Raw genomic sequence first — 21,515 nt, 5'->3', positions numbered from 1 at the left:
TAATAATAATAATAATCTTTACTTATTTGTAAATCATGGCTTTATTTTAAAGTTGTATTAATCTTGGCTAGAAGTTATCGTTTCTTTACTGTCTCTTTAAAAAGTATATAAGATGAACGGTTTAACCTTAAAATTTAAGTAATTCACTCACATCATTTTATTAACCGCGTGCAATGTTACAAGGTTGAAATACACCCGTTTAAATTAATCACGATGTTAATTTAAATATAACAACACATAACATAACAACACATAACAAGCTACTAATAATCCCAGAGGATGAAGCTGGTCACACCCTTACCGCTCTGGAAAGGTACAAGGATACTGCTCAACTCTGTCTTCGATCGGTAAGCCATTTCAAAACATAAATGTACAGTAAAACCCCGATTTACCGCGGAGTTTGGGGTAAATCGGAGTATGCGGGAAATCGGGGTTTTACTGTACACTGTATCCACGAATCAATTACTTGCTTATTGGATTTATAGTAAACTTCCGGTAAAATTTACGATTATTATTATTAAAAGATGAAATCTTAATAAGTAACATTTATTTTAACAGTCTCTTTTAATTTGGAGTTCCTCTGTGCAGTGGACACTGGACAGTTTTAAAAGTAAGCACTAAATAAGCAAGAAATTTGGCAGTTGGCCAAACTTCTGTACTTATCGTAAAACAAGTACAGCAGCATTAGAATAAGTACAAAATTCAAATCTTCATAATGCCAAACTAAATAAAAGTATGTATGTACTATGTATCGTACTAAGCAACTTTGTTTCTTCTTTAAAGTTCAATTGCATTATACTCACTTCAACTGAGTTATAAACTGAAAGTTGAAAGTTCTCCTCCGTTTCATTACTCCTGATTTCCTTCACCATTCATAACAGTTAAAAAAAACGAAGTATTCTGTTGTGTTCCGGAAGGTTTTGTATTTTCATCAGACCCACCTACTTTATCACTTACTCCAGAAAATCCTCGCAACTTCCCTGAAACCCCTGCAACCCTAGCTTTGATAAACTGTCTGAAACTAGGAATAGTATTGCTGTATATAAAGAAATTACAGCAATAGTTCAGCATATTCAGTGACTCAAACGTTCTGAACGCAGTTGGGCTGCTCCCTTCATTAATAACCCTCACAACTATAATAAAAAGGTTATAAGGAATGTTAGAGATCCCGTACACTGCTGCTGTGGCTATCACAGTCACCATACCCTGCCACCTTATATCCCCTCCACTTTGTTTAGCTGCTTTTCTCGCGTGCAGTAGGTAAACTATTATACAAATAGTTGCCACAATTAGGATTAGAGTTGGAATATAAACTGCTAGTACTGAGAACAGATAGATAATGATCTTGTCAGCTTTGGAATACTCAGAGGACAGCCCAAAGTTCATGTTATATTCAATATAGGAGAAAACAAGTCCGTATTCATCAAAATACACACGAGCCGCAGGAATAACAACTGCAAGCACCCAGGCAGATGCAACACACGTGATATGTGCATGTGTTGTTGTCCAGCTTCTAGCGCTGACAGGAAACTTCAGTAGCAGCACTTTGCTACTGACAAGCGTGCAAATCAGCATGTTGTTGGCTATAACACTACTGAAGTTCAGGTACACGTGGATGTAGGCTACTGCCTCTCCTAGGACCCATTTGTTGGCAATGAGGGATACCATGGTGGGGAGCACGATGGTTAAGGAAGCTAGGATATCACAAACTGCAATATGTTGCATTATGACGACTAAGAACTTGTTTAGTTTTATCGCGTTGTATTTTACTGAAGCTATTAGAATGATGGAGTCTCCAATTAGTGAGGATAGAAGCACGATCATCAGCCAGGTGATCCAGAGACACCTTTCTCCAGTGCTGTGAAGTCCATACTCAGTGTAGTTGGTGGAGGTGACCATTCTGCTATCTAAAAAAGAATGATAAAGCCAATATCTATAATTATCGAATTAGCACTATGCAAGGGGAAGAAATATGCAAGATAAATCAGTAAAAACCCAACGAAATATCAATGCAGCAATAAAAATAGCTCAAAAAGTAAAAATGTAACAAATAAAATGGAACACTCCGAGAATTTACTGGATAGGTACTCAAAGTTAAGTTTGGGACTAGACAATCAATTTGGGCTAGTGAAATATTGAACAACGCCCAAAAAGTCTCCAATCGGTGACGATAGAAGCACGATCATCAGATAGGTGACCCAGAGACACCTTTCTCCAGTGCTGTGAAGTCCTTACTCAGTGTAGTTGGTAGTGTTAGATCCTGGAAAAATGAAGGCCAATCAAGAAAATTTGCTTAGAATTAACATAATTTTCAAGCATGTGCATAAACGCCCCTCAAGTAGTAGTAATGATTATTATTATCAAGATATAGCAATCAATAATATAGCAATCAGTACATATTAAATCAGTACACATTAAATATGACACATTAAATATGCAGGTACCACCCGTATTCACACTCAGACCTGAGTTTAGTTATTTTCCGATACGAGATTGGGGACGGGTTCTATAAACAAACAAACAACAAACAAATATGGCACCTTCATGAGCCCAGCTAATACTTATTACTCATGTGGTGAGCCACATTATATGTAGACCCAACATTTCTAACCAGTGCAGCTGTATGCATAATTAAACAGATGGAATGCGTTGCAAACCTACACTGAGCTAGTACCATCAGCTACTGTCATTGCTCTTGTAATATCAAAGTTTGTCTAAGGTGAATCTTCATCTGTTGTAAATATAATTTATATAATATATTAAATATAATAATTGCGTTTTCTACAAATAAGATGATCAAAGAAAATTCAATAGAAATCAAATGAAATTGAAAGATTTTGCAGGATACTAAGCGCTGATGCGGAAATGCTTTACAAAAAATGACACTAAGAGAATGTTGCGACAAATAATTAATATGCTAACCCAGAAATAGTGATGTAATCTATTTTGTATTACCGTATACAGGCTGATCTAAAATCGATCATCGCAGTATTTATATCTTAATTTCCTTAGACATTATTTTCTGGGGGCTGCCTTACATAGAGTTTCTAGTTTTCTGACATTTTTATTTCAACTTCAAAAAAATGAAGCCGGGTATAAAACAGTACTAACATTTTAACAAATGTAGCAAATATGCCATGCGACAAACCATAAGTTATGTCACAAGCAAAATATTATGTTTAATCGTGATTTGCTGCTACTTTTTTATAAACACAGTACTGTAAATTATGCCAATGAAAATTGTTATATCTTAACCTCACATGTTACGAACAACCCCCCCCCCCCCCCCCCCCCCCCTTACACCAATCTGAAGCTAGATTTGAGAAATATTGCTCCACTGTAGAGTGTAGTGGCAAGATTAAAAAGGATTCACCGTAGATAATGTTTCATGTTTTCACGGATATCAATTGCATCCGAAGGGTGAATGTCAGCTTCAATTGGATCGATAGCTAACGCGGGAGGCACACCGCCCTAATACCAAAATTATGACAATATATTAAGCACAGATGATACTGGAGATAAATTAATACCAACATTATGACAATATAAGCACAGATGATATTGGAGATAAGTTATCGTATTAATCTGTATACTAATTATAATTTATCTATTTAATTATAATTGAATACCAGAGATCTGTCCAGCAGCTGATAGGCACAACTCGATAAACATTTTGATTTTCTTGCTGTGGCACCCATTTTACCTACATTTCATCAAGGCCACGTCAAAGACATCTAATAGGGTCTCCCCGGTGCATATTGAGTAGTACTTGGGACAGTATTGCAGAGTTAAAAGAAATGCATCTTTTTTGGGGTGTTTTTGGCAGACGCAACATATAAGTGCAGTGGGTGCTGAATAGCACTGTTATCCTGATACCGCATTTTTCCTCGACATCAAAAAGCAAGTATTACTTTTAAAAATGAGGAAAAACAAGCATAGAACAAAAAGGTATTCCCAGACAGATTATTATTAATGGATGTTATTAGATGGCAAGTAATACTATGGATAATTGAGATAAAAACGAAAGAGGGTGAATCTTGGCAACTGAATAACTGAAGCTGGATCGCAAACCCTCAACAGATTGAAATTGAGTCACTTAATTGTTACGTGAACATGATATAATTTGCAAGCACTTTATACACACATAGAATGTTACATCTTGAATTCTCAGGAAACTCGGTGTTATACATTAATCCTACATTAAGTTATTTGATGCTAAATAATCGTACAATGTAACGTTATATAATACTAAGATAGTACGCTGTTGAATAATCCAACCTGAGACTGAATATCTGACAAATTGTTCAACTTAATCGTGGTGTTGTTTCCTCTAAATTTGCCGCACATAAAACAATTTTAGGCAGGTACCGGGAACGGGATCGCACTAACATTAAAATGTTGCATCTGGTTTTTGGTGACCAAAACTAACGACTACTACGATAGCTACAGTTGTGTAGTGGGGGGGGGGGGGGGTGTCACCCCTTCCTGTAGTTATTGTTAGTTATCACTGCAAATTCCATCGACAATTAAAAGATTAAGCTGGCAAAAAGAAATCTAATAATAAACACACTGTTTTTAGCAATGTCTACTACAAAACTACCTGATTCAATAACCGTAACTAGACACTTGTAACAGTTGTAACAGTTGTATCGGGAAGGAGTAAGTGGTTTTCTGCTCTTGTGATGCACAGTATAGTAATAGTACTATGTTTTACAGTATGATCTACCGTGCATTTAGCCACTTAACTGATTGGCTTCCTGGAACTGTAGCTGTTTTTGTTGCTCTATTAGAGAGATTAGGCAGGAAAACAAGGTCCATTTATTATTTACAAATTGTTCATAGGTTGTCAGATCACTGGATAACTGTTCTAAGTTATGGGGAAGTATCAATGTAACACTGTTACATCAATGTAACATTGGTATTATAATTATATGATGTTAACAACGGAACTGATCAACAAGGGGAACAACCAGTTTTTATGCAGAAAAGTTACGAAATCGTAGGTTTATTATTAACATGTATCTCACTGAAGATGTCAGAATGATAAAAGTCTCCGTTCAGTTCGTATTGAAGCATGACTTTGATAACAGCGGGAGATAACAGACAAACGCCAGACAGATATTAGGTAGATTACTGATAGTCACTACCCAACAGCTCAACGTTGAGTTTAAAACAACCTGACAGTTATTATTATATAGCAGCAACGAATGAAACGTTGTGTCGTCACGAGCAGTGATTTATTTGACAATGTACCACACATCTACAGATTACAAATTTTCAAGGGACCGAGAGTGCCCATTGTCATGACAATATACGACAAACTATGACAATATACGACAATACATGACAATACATAACAATATGTGACAAGATTCGACAATAAACGACAACACAATATGACAATATATGACAATATATATTATACGACAATATATGACAGTATACGACAATATTGACAATTTGTGACAAACCTTGGGAAAATAGGCACTCTCCGTCCCTGCCCCTACAATCCACCAAATAATAGTTATGATTGCGACAAATGATAGATTACCAACTTGGTTGTCATATATAATAAGGACGCATATATTACCTATGCAGTTAGTGAATTGAATAGTGGATTAGAAGGTCCTTAGTCCCAACCCGAACCCATTCTTTAGCAGCAACGAATGAAAGGTTGTGTCGTCATAATACAGTGATTTATTTTATACTGTAGCACAAATCCTCAAAATGAAGGTTATAATGATTATGACAAATGATAGATTACCAACTTGTTTGATGCTGTATCACAAATCTACAAAATAAAGGTCATTATGATTGTGACAAATGCGTCAAGTGACAGATTACCCAGTTGGTTGTCATGTATTATGCATCTATAATCCCCCATTAAACAGCATTGTCTTATAATTGATAATATTATATACTAGAGACTATGACTCTATACAGGTTACAGACTAGCGATCATAATGCCGACACTCATGTGCTGTCAAAACAATGTTTATCATTAGAACGAAGGAATTGTTTGTTTGTTTGTTTATAATTGAATAATACAAAGGGTTAAAGCTCTCTCTCTCTCTCTAACGCATGTCTAGTCGGTGGTTAAGCTCAATTTAAAATCCTCATTATAATAATGAATTATGTTTGGAAATCTCTGAAGCTTAGTTCAAGGTAATTATTTGTTATTGTTCAACTAGTGTAACCCGTGCCTACGGCCTGGACTTCATTATCGCAGTTGAAATGCAACAGTATAATAAACGGTACAAAGGTTGAAACGGTGTTCAGTCAAAACTGGCCGCATTAGAGTAAATTTAATTCATGTATCCAATAGTTATACTTAATAGGCAATCTTGCGGCTTCACTGCCAAATGAACTAATTATGTACTAAAGTTGTAATTAGGATAGCTGTTTATGGGGAGAGAGAGGGAGAAAAAGTAAGACAAGTATAGTATCACATTTGGGGTAAAAACCAGCAATTAAAACCATTACCACCGGCCGATTTACAAAATCTTAATCATTTGGCTTCTTCAGAGTATTTTCGAAACTTTACCGAAAAAAACAGTCCCATAATTCTTACCGTTTTTTTTTAACACGGAAATTTAAAACACAGTACACACCAGCACACATTTTGGGATTATTAGTATAGATTGTATTTTTGATTAAAACAGACAAACACCTTTTTCAGGAACAATTGCAATTGGGTTTATCCAAGTTTGTGACCTGTCCGTGAAACTTTTGAGTAAAAAATGATGGAAATAAACATCAGCATACTTAAGAAAAGGGAGTCTCTCTCCCCAGCAGCAGGAGTAGGGGAAATGGGGACGCGTTGTGAAAGCCACCGTAAGGAAGGCTTACTGTCAACGCCGACTAATCAAAAGAAGAAGACTTTCTATCATAATGCAAGATAAAAATGAAAACTTTGATATACAAAATAATACACATTTTGACACTAGTGATATTGGGAATTTCTTCAAAGTAAACCACTCGGCTGATAATCAGTAATCATTTTGCAGCTCCTAAATTATTTGCGATGTTTGCATTATACAAGGTTGTGAATCAGCTGTATATTCATGCTTATCCAGCTGTTTTGACATTTTCTGTGGCGCACATCTTAAAATCTTCGTCCTGATAAACTCCCTGAAGCTAAGAACAGTCAGACTGTAAATAAAAAAGTTGCACATAATGTTAAACGTAGTCAGGGTCTCCGCAAACCTTATCAGCTGACTCTCACATGGGATTTCTTTTGTTGATGATACAAACACCATGAATGTAACCCGGTCCGGGATAACAGATATACAGTAAACTGTTGCTGTTGCCACCACTGTAACAATCCCTTGCCATCTCCAATCCCCACCGATTCTCCTCGCAACGTTTCTAGCTTTAAACAACATAACCACTGTTAGAATTGTCGTGACAATGACTATCAAGGCGGGAATGTCATATGTGAACACGTTGAACGCATTCAGAACAATTTTATCAACTTTTGAATACGCCGAGAGTGCTTTAAAGTTGATGTTATATTCTATAAAGGAAAACACCAGTCCACTTGTGTCCAAACCAAGCCGAACTGCAGTGGAGATCAGAGCAAGGAGCCAGATAATAACACACGTGACGTGCGCCTTTTTACGGGTCCAGTATCCTGACTTGAGAGGAAATGTCACCAGCAGTAACTTACTGGTAGTTAACGTACATATCAGGATGCTGCTGGCTGTGAAGGTGCTGGAGTCGAGGTAGACATGGATATAGGCTAAGGTATCTCCTAGAACCCATTTGTTAGCGATCAGTGAGATCATGGTAGGGAGGACGTAGGTTAAGGACGCTAGGATATCACAAACAGCGATATGCTGCATCACAACTACCAAGAACTTGTTTAGTTTTATCGCATTGTATCTAATTGAAGCTATCAGAATGATGGAGTCTCCAATCAGTGAGGATAGAAGCACTATCAATAAGTATATGACCCACACACTTCTTTCTTCCGTGTTATGAATACCATACTCAGTGTCGTTTGAAGAGGTTATCATGTTTCTGAAAATATTATCATCAAATTATTGTATTGCAAAAACATCATTTTACTGGTGGTGTCAAAACAGGGCAAGTTGCTATTCAGTACACAATGTATTTACAAGTACAAATCCGAGCTAAATATAAAAATCAGTTCAGCTTACAGCTTACACTATCAAAAGGAGTAGAAGTACTAATGGTATTACACATCATATCAACCGAATCGATGAACAGTTACAACGGTATGTTATTCACTTCATCATTAACATAGATTAAAAACTGTGTTTTTCAACTGTATAAACTGACAGTGGCTGTAATACTAATATATATATAATAATAACCCAGAGAGCTCGAGATCACAGATGACATTAAATATCAATTTTAGCGTTTGTTTAAGAACAAAAAACAGGGCAAAATTTCTCTCGGGAACACAATAGAATTACACGTAAAAAGGCCTGAAATATACAAATTTATTTACCGAAATAGTGAACTGGTGAACAATCATAAAAATGGTAAACAGTTGATAGAGAGCTGCGTAGTGTATATAAACATCACCACAGACTTGAAGTCGCCACGAATTTTTGTATCCATAGTAACACGTCACGTGTTCAATATGAGCCAATCATATTGCACACTACATGGTATTGGGGTGAGAGGATCTGGTGCATTTCTTCCCGGGAGAATTATTAAAATGTAGTGACGTTGAATAATATGGGGATAGTGCTGCTGTGTATGCAATCATCATAGACATAACTATGGTGCACGTGCCTTGTAATACTAGTTCATTAACTATTAGTTTTTTAGGCCGCAAAATTTGAGCTTCATCTGCGTAGAAATTTGTGTGCTCGTATAGTTTGTACTTGTAGCGTGTTTAACGTCAGTTTAAGATACTGCACTTAGCTATTGTTGACGTTGCCAGATTGTATCTCGTTCTCGCGGGCTATATTATGTCATATAGCCCGGCGGGCAGCAACATGTCAACTGCTAGTGCCTTTGTGGGCTGTATCATCAGCGGGCTGAAAAAAATGCCGGGCCTTTTTAATAGCGGGCTGCACGTGCCCGCTGTAGCAAAAAGAGCACACTGGTGGATATATGATAGTGTATCTTTTGTCATATCAGCAATAATATTAGAGGGAGACACACGAGTTGCATCAACTAGTTGGAAGTAGAGCTGAAGAGGCCTGGTAACTAATAGTTAAGTACACTTTAAAACGTTGGAAGTAGAGCTGAAGAGGCCTGGTAACTAATAGTTAAGTACAGTTTAAAGCGATCTCCTATCCGGTAATCTGGAGGAGCTCATGTATGACGTCATAGTTGTGACGTCATAGTTGTGCGATAACTTCAGGATGTGGTAACGACTGGCTGAATTTTTGCATTTTAAACCACAGAGCAGGTAATCGTTGCTGAACGATGAATAGCAAAATTCATCTTCAACCTTTTTGGAATAGTGGATAGATTTAGTTAGCGGGTAACAAAATTTCATATACAGCTGATGCCTAGAATTCTGAAGAAATTCCAAAAACAACACCAACAATAATGGAGATAAAGGTAAAAGGTATACAAAGCATTATACGTTCTTACAGAGTATGAGGAAGTGAACGTTACAGTGAAGTGCATTAGGTGGTGTACTGATACAGGGGACAATACTGCTTCGTATAGTCTATTGTGCAGGTAAGCGCGTGGGTAGTGGGTACTGGCTATTGGCTAAGGGACTCGTTAGCAATTAGTAGCCACTAATTAATTAGCAGCCACTAATTGAAATGACACACTTAAAAAAATTGACACTATTTAGCTTTGATAAATTCAGTGATACCACAATGACAACGAAATGATTAAAAAAGATAAATACTCAAGAAAATATCAATATTTATTAATTGTCTCCCAAACTCTCACAACTCCCAAACTCTCACAACATATCAGAGGTTTGAACCGTGTCCACTAGATGATTTTCTATTACATTTTGTTCGTCTCCCGTTGATGTTTCAGTTTGTAACCCACTAGAAAACCCGATGCATCGTCCCAATCTCCTGATTATATGGAAAGCGTTTAATCTGATGAAGTTTCTGAAGCTAGGTACTGTCAGACTATAAATATAAAAGTTGCACATGATATTTAGTGTTACCAAAGTCTCCAAAATTCTATCTCTGAGGATGGTATTATGAGGCGCCTCTAAGAAAATAGTGAGAGCTCCAGGTATTATAGAAACGCAATAAACCACAGCTGTAGCCACCACAGTTACAATTCCCTGCCATCTTTGATCACTTCCAGTGCGCTTTGCCACCTTTCTTGATTTCAGCAAAAATATCACTAGTCCGAATGTTGTCAAAACGACGATAAAAGTTGGAATAAAAACCGACACAGCATAAATCGTATACATAATCACTAAATTTGCCTTTGAAATTTTCTCAGCAGGTGCACCATAGTTGATGTTGTACTCGATGAAACTAAACACAAGTCCGTTTTTATCAAAAGCCCAGCGAACTGCTGGAAGAATAAAAGACAACAACCAGACACTACCACAAATTACATGAGCACATTTCTTTGTTAGCAGTATACTTGTTCTTCTTTGGAGAGGGAACTTCAATAATAAGAGTTTGCTGCAAGATAGGACACAGATGAGTATGTTGCTTCCTGAAAAGGCGCATGAGTGCAAGTATACTTGGGCATAAGCGAGGATATATCCTAGAACCCATTTGTTAGCGATCAGTGAGATCATGGTGGGGAGGACGTAGGTTAAGGACGCTAAAATATCACAAACTGCGATATGCTGCATCACAACTACCAAGAACTTGTTTAGTTTTATCGCATTGTATCTAATTGAAGCTATCAGAATGATGGAGTCTCCAATCAGCGAGGATAGAAGCACTATCAGTAAGTATATGACCCACACACTTCTTTCTTCCGTGTTATGAATACCATACTCAGTGTAGTTTGAAGAGGTTATCATGTTTCTGAAAATATTATCATCAAATTATTGTATTGCAAAAACATTATTTTACTGGCGGTGTCAAAACAGGGCAAGTTTCTATTTGGTACACAATGTATTTACAATACTCAGTGTAGTTTGCTGAATTGACCATGTTTCCTTTGAAGAATCTCGTATAGCTAAGGTTGAGAAAAGAATTAACAAAATACCAGCACAAAACTTGAATTTGAAAACACGAAAGTTTAATATTTGGAATATCTCCAAAACTAGCATATGATGCACTGTTCGAAATTCAAGAATAATTAAAAACAGTACGATATACTGGCCATAATCCATAAATCCATATTGTTGAACAACTTGAACAAACGAACCATCGTTAATTCGATTGGTCGTTGCATTGTAATATAATATGATTTAATTCTTCGAAGCAGAGTGATAAAATGGATAGGTCAGGGAATTTCAGCAAACAATGCTCAACTTTGTGAGAGTGGCATCTGTGCTTGAGCTATGGGCCAAAGGAAAAGATTCGTCAGGTTCTATCTTGCTATGACTGCTATGATTTGAAACAAGCTCAAAAGGTGGAGTGATAATTTACTTTTGAATTATCTGAAGCTTGCATTTCAAAGTGCCAGGTGTTTGCCTTATATATTACTTTGCCTTATACTGTTACTGTTGTCCATTTATCGTAACTTAATGTACATTGGAGGTTTTTCTGGAGCACAGTTTCGCAGGTGTGCTTTAATAGATTTTTAAGTGTCATGTATCAAACGTTGTCGGCAACAAATACCGTGTTTACGAGTAACTCGAACTAGCTTATTTCAGAGCCAAAAGGACTGTAGTTATAGATAAATGCAGTGTGTGCTTCATATTATATGATGTTGGACCATCAAAACTTAACAATTTCCAATTTGATTAGAAGCCGATTCCTTCAAAGGGCGGCAATATAGTTACTGAGCTATAATCACAAAGGGGGACCTGGGATTAACTAATCCTTGACTGCAGCCTGTCTACAGTTGTATACCTACCACATCCACCTCAGAAGTTAATATTCCTACAGTAGACATATTGAGGAGACATATTATTATATCTGAGCAATTCTGAGACATGATAATGATATTAATTCTTGGAGCAATATCTCCTGATCGATGCAGATGGGATTTTTTATCGAGTCTGTTAAGAGACAATTGAGATTTGAGACTTGAGTCTGCACATAAATTGGTTATGTTACTCCAGTCATTTGCAACGCAAATAGTTATAATTGGCTATCCAAACTTTCATGAAGTATATCAAATAAAAGAAATGTTTTGTAATATTCAAATCAATCCTAAAGAATTAAAGTCAATGAAATACATAGCTTATCATCAGATTATTAAAGATAGCTCCAATCATACTGCAAAACAAAACAAGAAATAATGGCTCGGTAAAGTATCAATATTATCATAATAATATTAAATAATATTATATATACATTTATATAATATTTTCATAATAATCTTACTATCTTACTATATATAAAGCGAGACGATATATATATATAATATATTTATCTGTGCCATTTTACTGACACCACGGCATCAACTTTAACGCAAATTTCCGCAAAAACCGTAAAATACATACAACTGAAAATTTTTTGACTGGGTCAAATGCTTTAATGGCCTCCAAATCAGCATGAAAAAATAAAAAATTGGCCAAGAGGTAGGAGTTTTAGAGCCCAAAATTTGGTACCCCAGGTGGTGTCAAAAACGCGAATTAAATAGGTAATAATTATTTTGGTCTCTTGAGTCTTGACACCATTTTAGGGTTATACGGGTTCCTGCTAGTATAATATAAAGCGAGACGATATATATATATATATCTGTGCCATTTTACTGACACCACGGCATCAACTTTAACGCGACTTTCCGCATAAACCGTAAAAGATATACAACTGGAACTTTTTTGGCTGGGTCAAATGCTTTAATGGCCTTCAAATCAGCATGAAAAAATAAAAAATTGGCCAAGGAATAATGATTTTAGAGCCGAAAATTTGGACCCCCAAGTGGTGTCAAAAACGCCAATTAAATAGGTAATAATTATTTTAGTATTTTGAGCTTTTGAGTCTTGACACCGTTTAGGGTTATATTATACGGGTTCCTGCTAGTATAATATAAAGCGAGACGATATATATATATATCTGTGCCATTTTACTGACACCACGGCATCAACTTTAACGCGACTTTCCGCATAAACCGTAAAAGATATACAACTGGAACTTTGTTGGCTGGGTCAAATGCTTTAATGGCCTTCAAATCAGCATGAAAAAATAAAAAATTGGCCAAGGAATAATGATTTTAGAGCCGAAAATTTGGACCCCCAAGTGGTGTCAAAAACGCCAATTAAATAGGTAATAATTATTTTAGTATTTTGAGCTTTTGAGTCTTGACACCGTTTAGGGTTATATTATACGGGTTCCTGCTAGTATTATAAATGTGTAAACCATTCATTTAATCGTATTATAAAACATAGAAAGCACTTTATTACAACAATATGGCGATGATGATTGTTTTAATTACCTAACTGCGATATTAACATTATATCTGAGGTTTGGGTAGTTCGAGGTGAAGCATTTCCTGTTACGTTGTTTAATGTCAAGTTTTCTACTTGATGTATTTTAGTGCATCGTGCTTTCATCCTTCTTGATATTTGGTGAGCTTTTGATGCAATGAAATGTCTGAAGCTAGGAATTGTTAGGCTGTAGATATAGAAGTTGCATATGATATTTAGCGTTATCAAAGACTCAAATATTCTATCTCTGAGGTTCGTGTCGTCAGGTTGCTTTAAGAAAATAGAGAAACTTCCTGGTAACACAGAAACACAATAAACTACAGCTGTAGCCACCACCATAACGATTCCTTGCCATCTTTGATCACTTCCAGTCCGCCTTGCCACTTTTATAGATTTCACCAAATAGAACAACGTGCCCATCGTTGTGAGAATGACTAAAAGTGTTGGGATGTAAACTGTCATTACAAAAATGGAATGCATAATAACTTCATTTGTCTTTGAAGTTTTCTCGTTAGGTAGACCATAGTTCATGTTATACTCAAGATAACTGAATGCAAGTCCATTTTCATCAAATGCCAAACGAATTACAGGAAAAATAACAGCAAGAAACCACGCTAAGGAGCACGTTATATGGGCATTTTTCAGAGTCCAATAATTAAGTTTAAGTGGATACTTTAATAACAGTAGTTTACTAAAAGATAAGGTGCATATAAGAATGCTTGTTCCTGTGTAGCTAGTTAGGTCCAAGGATGCGATGATGTAGGCTAAAGCATCTCCAAGGACCCATTTGTTAGCGATCAGTGATATCATTGTGGGGAGGACGTAGGTTAAGGACGCTAAAATGTCACAAACTGCGATATGCTGCATCACAACTACCAAGAACTTGTTTAGTTTTATCGCATTGTATCTAATTGAAGCTATCAGAATGATGGAGTCTCCAATCAGTGAGGATAGAAGTACAATCATCAGCCAGGTGACCCAGAGACACCTTTCTCCAGCGCTGTGAATCCCATACTCAGTGTAGTTGGTGGAGGTGACCATTCTGCTATCTAAAAGGGAATGGTAAATAATAATAATATCTATTATTGAATTATAGTCGGAAACCAACCGTTCTAAAAGGCCATCTCGTTAGCTTTTCGTGTTAAAAGCTATTTCTCGACGGTTATCAATTGTCTAGATGATGCTTAAAACATTTGAACTTCATGGCATTTTTGTACTCAATGCCATGAGGACGTTTTGGGACACACTTTCTAGGGTTTCGCGGTCACTCGTATTTTTGTATTTTGGGCCAGGAAGATCGTAGAGATTATTCAGATACATCTCGGACTATTAGCACCATGCAAAATTTAAATAAAGGGGGAGAAATATCCAAGATAAATTAGTAAACAACCCAACGAAGTAAGGAAATATCAATGCAGCAATAACTCGGAAACTAGAAATGTAACAAAGGCAAGAGTCGAACAGAATTTGTGTGTGCTCGGTACTCAAAGTTAAGTTTTGGAGTAGACGATGTATTTGGGCTAGTAAAATAAACATATTTTTTAAAGAACGCCCAAAAATAAATCACCCATGCCATACAGTTTATACATGTATATGTCGTTCAGACTAAAGATTGCAAGGTAATAAGATTCCAAGAAACAAAACTAACTATTTCAAATTGTTACAATAATTACAAGTTACAACATTACAAATCTATTACATTTATTGAGGATGTTGATTTATAGGGGTCCTAATCCCCCTGTATCCCCAACTGGAGTTACACTTTCTCAACGTTTGGTTGGTATATGTACAATGACCACAAATAAAGCCACGGTAACTGCACTATATACCCGCTACAAGGTGTTAGAAAGTAGACAGGGAATTGATTTCGTATTATCTCAAACTTTTCAATCAGCAACAGACCAGGTGGTATTTACCTTACTGATGCTCATTTATCTTGCAATTACCCAGCGCACATTGGTAGTTGCTGGAGAAAATATTTCGCAGGTGTCCTTCGATAGTATTGAACTGTAAAATATCAAACATTCTCAGAGACTTATGATTAGAATTAGGAAAAGCTAAAGATCTAAGAGTTTTAAACTAATTACAACACTACAAATCTATTACATTTATTGAGAATTATGTAACGTGATGGAAATATTTTAAACGGGTAATATCCTGTCCAAATCCAGGATACATAACATGAAGACTTTGTTGTAACTTTGTATGAAAAGCATTAATAAGACAAACCGTTCCCATATTACATCAGCAATATTAGTAATTTTCAGACCACCATCAGAAATCATACACTATGTTACTGTGCGAAAATGGAATGCGCATCAGCATTTCATTTTCAAACTAACCAATCAGAGCACATCATACACGACACTTGACACAAACTAACCAATCAGAACACAGTATTCGCATTTCGGCGAATTCCGAAACCAAATCCCACAGGATACTGAGAACTGACGCAATAGTATACTCTACCCTAAAATAAAAAATACATACCGTACCGTGAACTTAATAACAGAAATGGCTCTCCTATTCAAATGGCTCTCCTATTCCAGATTAAAAGTTTAGATCAACACGAATAACATGATGTTTTGGCGAATTATCGTAGACTATGTTTCTCATTATGGGGTGTGAGAAAGTTTAAATCAATACAGAATTGACGTATTGTACCTACTGCCATCATCTAATATATGTATTATATGTCCTAAATATATTTTAGATGGAAGCTCTCAAATTCGCTTCTGGATTTCGCAATCCGCATTGTATCATGATATTGTGAAGAAGTTATATTTAGCAAACAGTACAGTTAATTAACGAAACGTGATCTGCACATTTCTTGAAGTGTTCTATTTCTCAATCACACAATAAGCACTAAAATTTGAAGTTTACTGGATACAAATTCTGCACAATCATAAGTATGGGAGAGTGTATCATTCTGATAACTTCAATGAAGTACAATGCGATAAGACTAAATATGTTCTCAGTTGTTTTTAACCACAATAAACGCTGGCTTGAGTCTATTACTCAACGTCAACAGGCATTGTATGATGGTTCATTTGCAGTAATGGGGCCACCGGCCACGTTTATGGAACACTATCATAGCTTTACCCCATTGGAGACCATCTGCTATTTAAAAATTTAAAGCAAAGCTATCAGCATTTCTTAAATCGTTTCCAGATACAAATGCAAATTTTGAAGCTCTCCAAAGATGGTTCATGGTTGCTTGTCGCTAATATTGGAAAGTTTGGAGGCGATGTATTCTCAATATTTGTGGCACATTTGCGGCACGCTTGCATTGGCCCCATCTATATCTGACCGTTTTTGAGTGGTTCTACGTATGTGTTTGGTATGTAATGATAACAGTATTTGCTATAAAGGTAAACCTAGAACATTATATCTAAATTAAACCATCACTTTTAAAAGTTGTGACTAAAATTGCGGCACAAAAACCGAGAATACATCCTCTGAAAGTTTCCCGGAAAGGGTCTACTGTTTGAGGAATCTGGAACGCGCTTTGTCATAAATTGTCAAATACTCGCGCAACATCTTATCCGAAAACATTGCGCGCGCGAAAAATAAAAATGTATCGAAAAATTAGTAAAAAACCTCAAGTGTGTCTGTCATGTAGTGAATCATGAATGACACAGGGATCTTCAGGATTATGATCTTAATTTTCTAAAAAAATTTTAAATTACATACCTGTAGCCTGTCACTGATATTCACGTTTTCAGAGATCGAACGTCAGCATGCAGTCCACTATTCAGAAGCTCAGTCTCCGAGCTGACCAGAGTTTACACAGGTAATTTAAAATCTTGCTGGTTTTAAAGGGATTAAGTCTTCTATGTGATTCTCTCAGAAGAGATTTGAAATTAAAGTATTATTCAAACACAAGTATTTCTTCAAAGTAAAGTAAAGTAAAGTAAAGTAAAAATTATGACATAACATCATCACTATCACTAATGTATACAAAATATCATTGCACTACATGGAAAAATATACAGTAAACTATTTCTCCATCAAATTTAAAAGTAATAATTTATCAAATATCAATCATGAATAACAACAACATTAAAAAATGTAATTTATTCATACTTCCCAGTGGAGTAAAGATTTATAAAACGTTTCTTTGCTACATAAGGATGAAACCACAGATAATCATTGTGTTTTTCCTTATTAATGATATAACTGGTACCTTCAAAGCCATTGAGAATCGTTAACATATTACGTAAGCCAATCTAGGAGGAAGACTTCTTAAATTCCTACACTAGTGTAATTGCTACTCAATAGTTTTGTGTAAAGCAGCTTACGGAGGTGGACAAATAAAATGGCCGAAACTTTGCTTACGAATCTAACTTACTTAATGTCAATTTACGTAACTTTTCCTCAGAGCAGAAGAGTTGACAGGTGTAATACAGGAGGAGACAAAAGAGAAGGAAAAGAACACGCTTAGTAATGATACCGGTTACGTGGGCTCCTCCAGCGAGAGTGGTAGGATTACCACTTTTTTTAAAAGAAAAAATTAACCAAAATCGGTCATTCGCTAGTACTGTCGTCGACGAACTGTTGTTGATCCATGAATAATTTCATAAATCGTATTTTTCTCCGATAATAAATTGACATCAAGTCTTGAAAATTATTCGAGAAGAATTTCTCGAATAATTTAGTTGCAGCGTGCCACATGGCTATCTAAACTGCAAACCGTACCCATTGCTGAGCAATAATAGCATTTAAAGATATAATGTCATGTTCCCGTTAAAAGTAGATTTTTCTTTAAACGAGGTATCCTGAACAATGTCAGTGGTGTGTCACTGTTACTTGATATCACTCCTACCGCATTATTTCGTACTTGATACTTCATATAAAACAAACTAGATGCACTGCTCTCAATTTGATACAATTTGAACTAACTTAAATTAACTTAAATTTGCTTAACTAACTTTATTAATTTGCTAACAATATCTCATATTACTCACCCTCACCAGAGTCAGCGCCCCCCACGATATCACGGAGAGAAGAAGTTCCCCGAGTTTCTGACGAAACACCCCCAGAAATAACCCCCGGATCCAACTCTACCGACCACACCAGTGTTATCAGGAAGCTGAAACCGGAGGAAGTAGAACTTCTCAAGAAGTCCTCTTACATTAATAAACAGCTGTTCTTACCCTGGATGGATTCAGATAGGTCAGTTGTAATAGTATTAGTACAATAAGTAGTAGTATTAGTAGTAGTATTAGTACAATAAGTAAGTTTTGGGTGAGGTTGTTGTGTATTTCGGTCCTCGTTCACTTACGAAAAAAATGTTGGGCTTTTTGAGTTCTACTTTATTTCTCGTAAAGGTGGCGAAAAGGAACGAGTTGGGATGTGTGTTAATAGAAATGCGGTATAAAATTTGTAACAATTCTCTTTAATACCATTTACAACAGCCACTTATTCTTGCAGATTTGACAAATTTTACTACATCGATAAGTTCACCGATAAAAACGGAAACCTAGGCTTGGCAGATAAACAGAAAAAGCATTTTGGGGGTAAGACAACGATATTTTCACTGTATCCGCAATCGCTAGTAGAACAGTGCGAACATGTTGATCAATATGATTGGTCGTTGAATGGAAATTGGAATTTTGATATTTATTAAATTAAATTTTAAATTATTTAAACTTAAATTATTAACAATCTACTAATTGAATTGTAGATAATCTCCGTAATTCAGGTTGGAAGAGAATAACAGAAATAGCAGAGGAGCCAGCTATAGTGAAACTCCCGTCCGCCTTCAGTATACGTCAGACTGTCGTATCAGACTGCTCTTTTGTAGCGTCCCTCGCGGTTAGCGCACATTTTGAGAGGCGGTTCAAGACCCAGATCGTCACCAATATCATCTACCCCCAGAATAGGTTTGTAGATCGTCACCAATATCATCTACCCCCAGAATAGGTTTGTAGATCGTCACCAATATCATCTACCCCCAGAATAGGTCTGTAGATCGTCACCAATATCATCTACCCCCAGAATAGGTTTGTAGATCGTCACCAATATCATCTACCCCCAGAATAGGTTTGTAGATCGTCACCAATATCGTTTACCCCCAGAATAGGTTTGTAGATCGTCACCAATATTATCTACCCCAGAATAGGTTTGTAGATCGTCACCAATATCATCTACCCCCAGAATAGGTTTGTAGCGCATCATTTAAAAAACCAAAAATTGTCAATCACCAAACAAAGAGATAAGAAACACGGCTACAGTCTCGACGTCTCCAGGCGTGAGTAAATGGTGCCACCGTGGTGCCACCATGGTGGACTGCAACTGTAGGCGTGTTTCTTATCTGCTTGTTTACTGATCGACAATTTGTGTTTAAAAAAAAATATTAAAGAAAGGAAAAGGTAAAGAAAAGGGGAACTGAATTTAGTCCTCATATATTTCTCTTATGATTTTCATATATTTCAGGAAAGGCTTCCCAGTTGTAAATCCAAGCGGGAAATACGTCGTCCGACTCTGGTTAAATGGAGTCTATAGAAAGGTAACGTGTAACGTGTAACGTGTAACGTGTAACGTGTAACGTGTAACGTGTAACGTGTAACGTGTAACGTGTGACGTGTGACGTGTGACGTGTGACGTGTGACGTGTGACGTGTGACGTGTAACGTGTGACGTGTGACGTGTAACGTGTAACGTGTAACGTGTAACGTGTGACGTGTGACGTGTGACGTGTGATGTGTAACGTGTAACGTGTGACGTGTAACGTGTGATGTGTAACGTGTAACGTGTGACGTGTGACGTGTGACGTGTAACGTGTGACGTGTGACGTGTGACGTGTGACGTGTGACGTGTGACGTGTGACGTGTGACGTGTGACGTGTGACGTGTGACGTGTAACGTGTAACATGTAAACTTTATGTTGTACGCACACACCGGAAGGAGGATTTGTTTAGTCACCTGTACGTGACGCCCGAATGATAGCTTGCAATTAAAAACAGCACAATTTAATTTAAGAATGAAAGAAATAAAGGGACACTACAAATTATAAACAACTCCCTCTGTCACAGGTGACATATAAACAACACTGTATTATTAAACATTTTACAGGTTACTATAGACGACTACCTCCCCACGGATAGACACGGAGATTTGCTGTGTTCCTACAGCTCCAACAAGAGCGAGTTCTGGGTGTCACTCCTCGAGAAGGCTTATCTCAAGGTAACCTAACAACTTTAACCTAACAACTGTAACCTAACAACTGTAACCTAGCAACTGTAACCTAACAACTGTAACCTAACAGCTGTAACCTAACAACTGTAACCTAACAACTGTAACTATAGCTCAAGGTAGGGATACATGTCACTCCTCGAGAAGGCTTATCTCAAGGTAGGGATACATGTCACTCCTCGAGAAGGCTTATCTCAAGGTAGGGATACATGGCCTCCGGACTTTGATCATGAAAAAGTTCATGGTTTTTGGGTTTAATCCCGAAAAATGTGCATGATTTTAATTTGCTCCAAACAAAAAAGTGAGATTATAAAGAGCTGAAGTTGCTAAACTTTTAACATTTTTTCGCTAACTATTATTTGACTATTTCGGAGAAGTTCGTGTTTATAACCAATGTACTAATGTACTAATGTACTAATGTACTAATGTACTCATGTACTAATGTACTCATGTACTAATGTACTCATGTAATAATGTACTCATGTACTCATGTACTCATGTACTAATGTACTAATGTACTAATGCTCTTATGTACTAATGTACAAATGTACTAATGTACTAATGTACTAATGCTCTTATGTACTAATGTACTAATGTACTAATGTACTAATATACTAATGTACTAATGTACAGGGTGGGCCAAAAGTCACTGGACATACGTTGGCCTTAATAGCTCAGTCACTGATTGCCCAATTGAAATAATTCTTTCTGGTATGAGGAATTTGTACCACTGGTTCGAGGAATTTGTTAAATCGAAAAATATTCGGGATCATTTTTTTCAAATGAAGGTTCATTTTTGCATTTATTTGATAGTTTGGATAGTCGGATCGAACTAAATTTTATTGAATTGTG

General features: G+C 36.5%; 1 protein-coding gene across 1 annotated transcript in view; it reads left to right on the top strand.

Moving 5' to 3' along the window:
- LOC134824954 (calpain-7-like) overlaps positions 1-21,515 on the top strand; it is a 106,240-nt gene that overhangs the window by 8,830 nt on the left and 75,895 nt on the right. The window contains exons 4-11 of the mRNA XM_063836981.1: positions 277-347; positions 17,194-17,261; positions 17,850-17,950; positions 18,445-18,643; positions 18,902-18,987; positions 19,173-19,353; positions 19,907-19,979; positions 20,544-20,654. Of these exons, the coding sequence (XP_063693051.1) occupies positions 277-347; positions 17,194-17,261; positions 17,850-17,950; positions 18,445-18,643; positions 18,902-18,987; positions 19,173-19,353; positions 19,907-19,979; positions 20,544-20,654 (890 nt within the window). The remainder of the gene's footprint in view (positions 1-276; positions 348-17,193; positions 17,262-17,849; positions 17,951-18,444; positions 18,644-18,901; positions 18,988-19,172; positions 19,354-19,906; positions 19,980-20,543; positions 20,655-21,515) is intronic.

The sequence above is a fragment of the Bolinopsis microptera genome, chromosome 13 (genome assembly GCF_026151205.1).
Source record: "Bolinopsis microptera isolate Bmic1 chromosome 13, MBARI_Bmic_1.0, whole genome shotgun sequence".
Classification (NCBI taxonomy): domain Eukaryota; kingdom Metazoa; phylum Ctenophora; class Tentaculata; order Lobata; family Bolinopsidae; genus Bolinopsis; species Bolinopsis microptera.
Note: the sequence above shows the minus strand (reverse complement) of the source record. Positions and strands in the feature narration are given on the sequence as shown.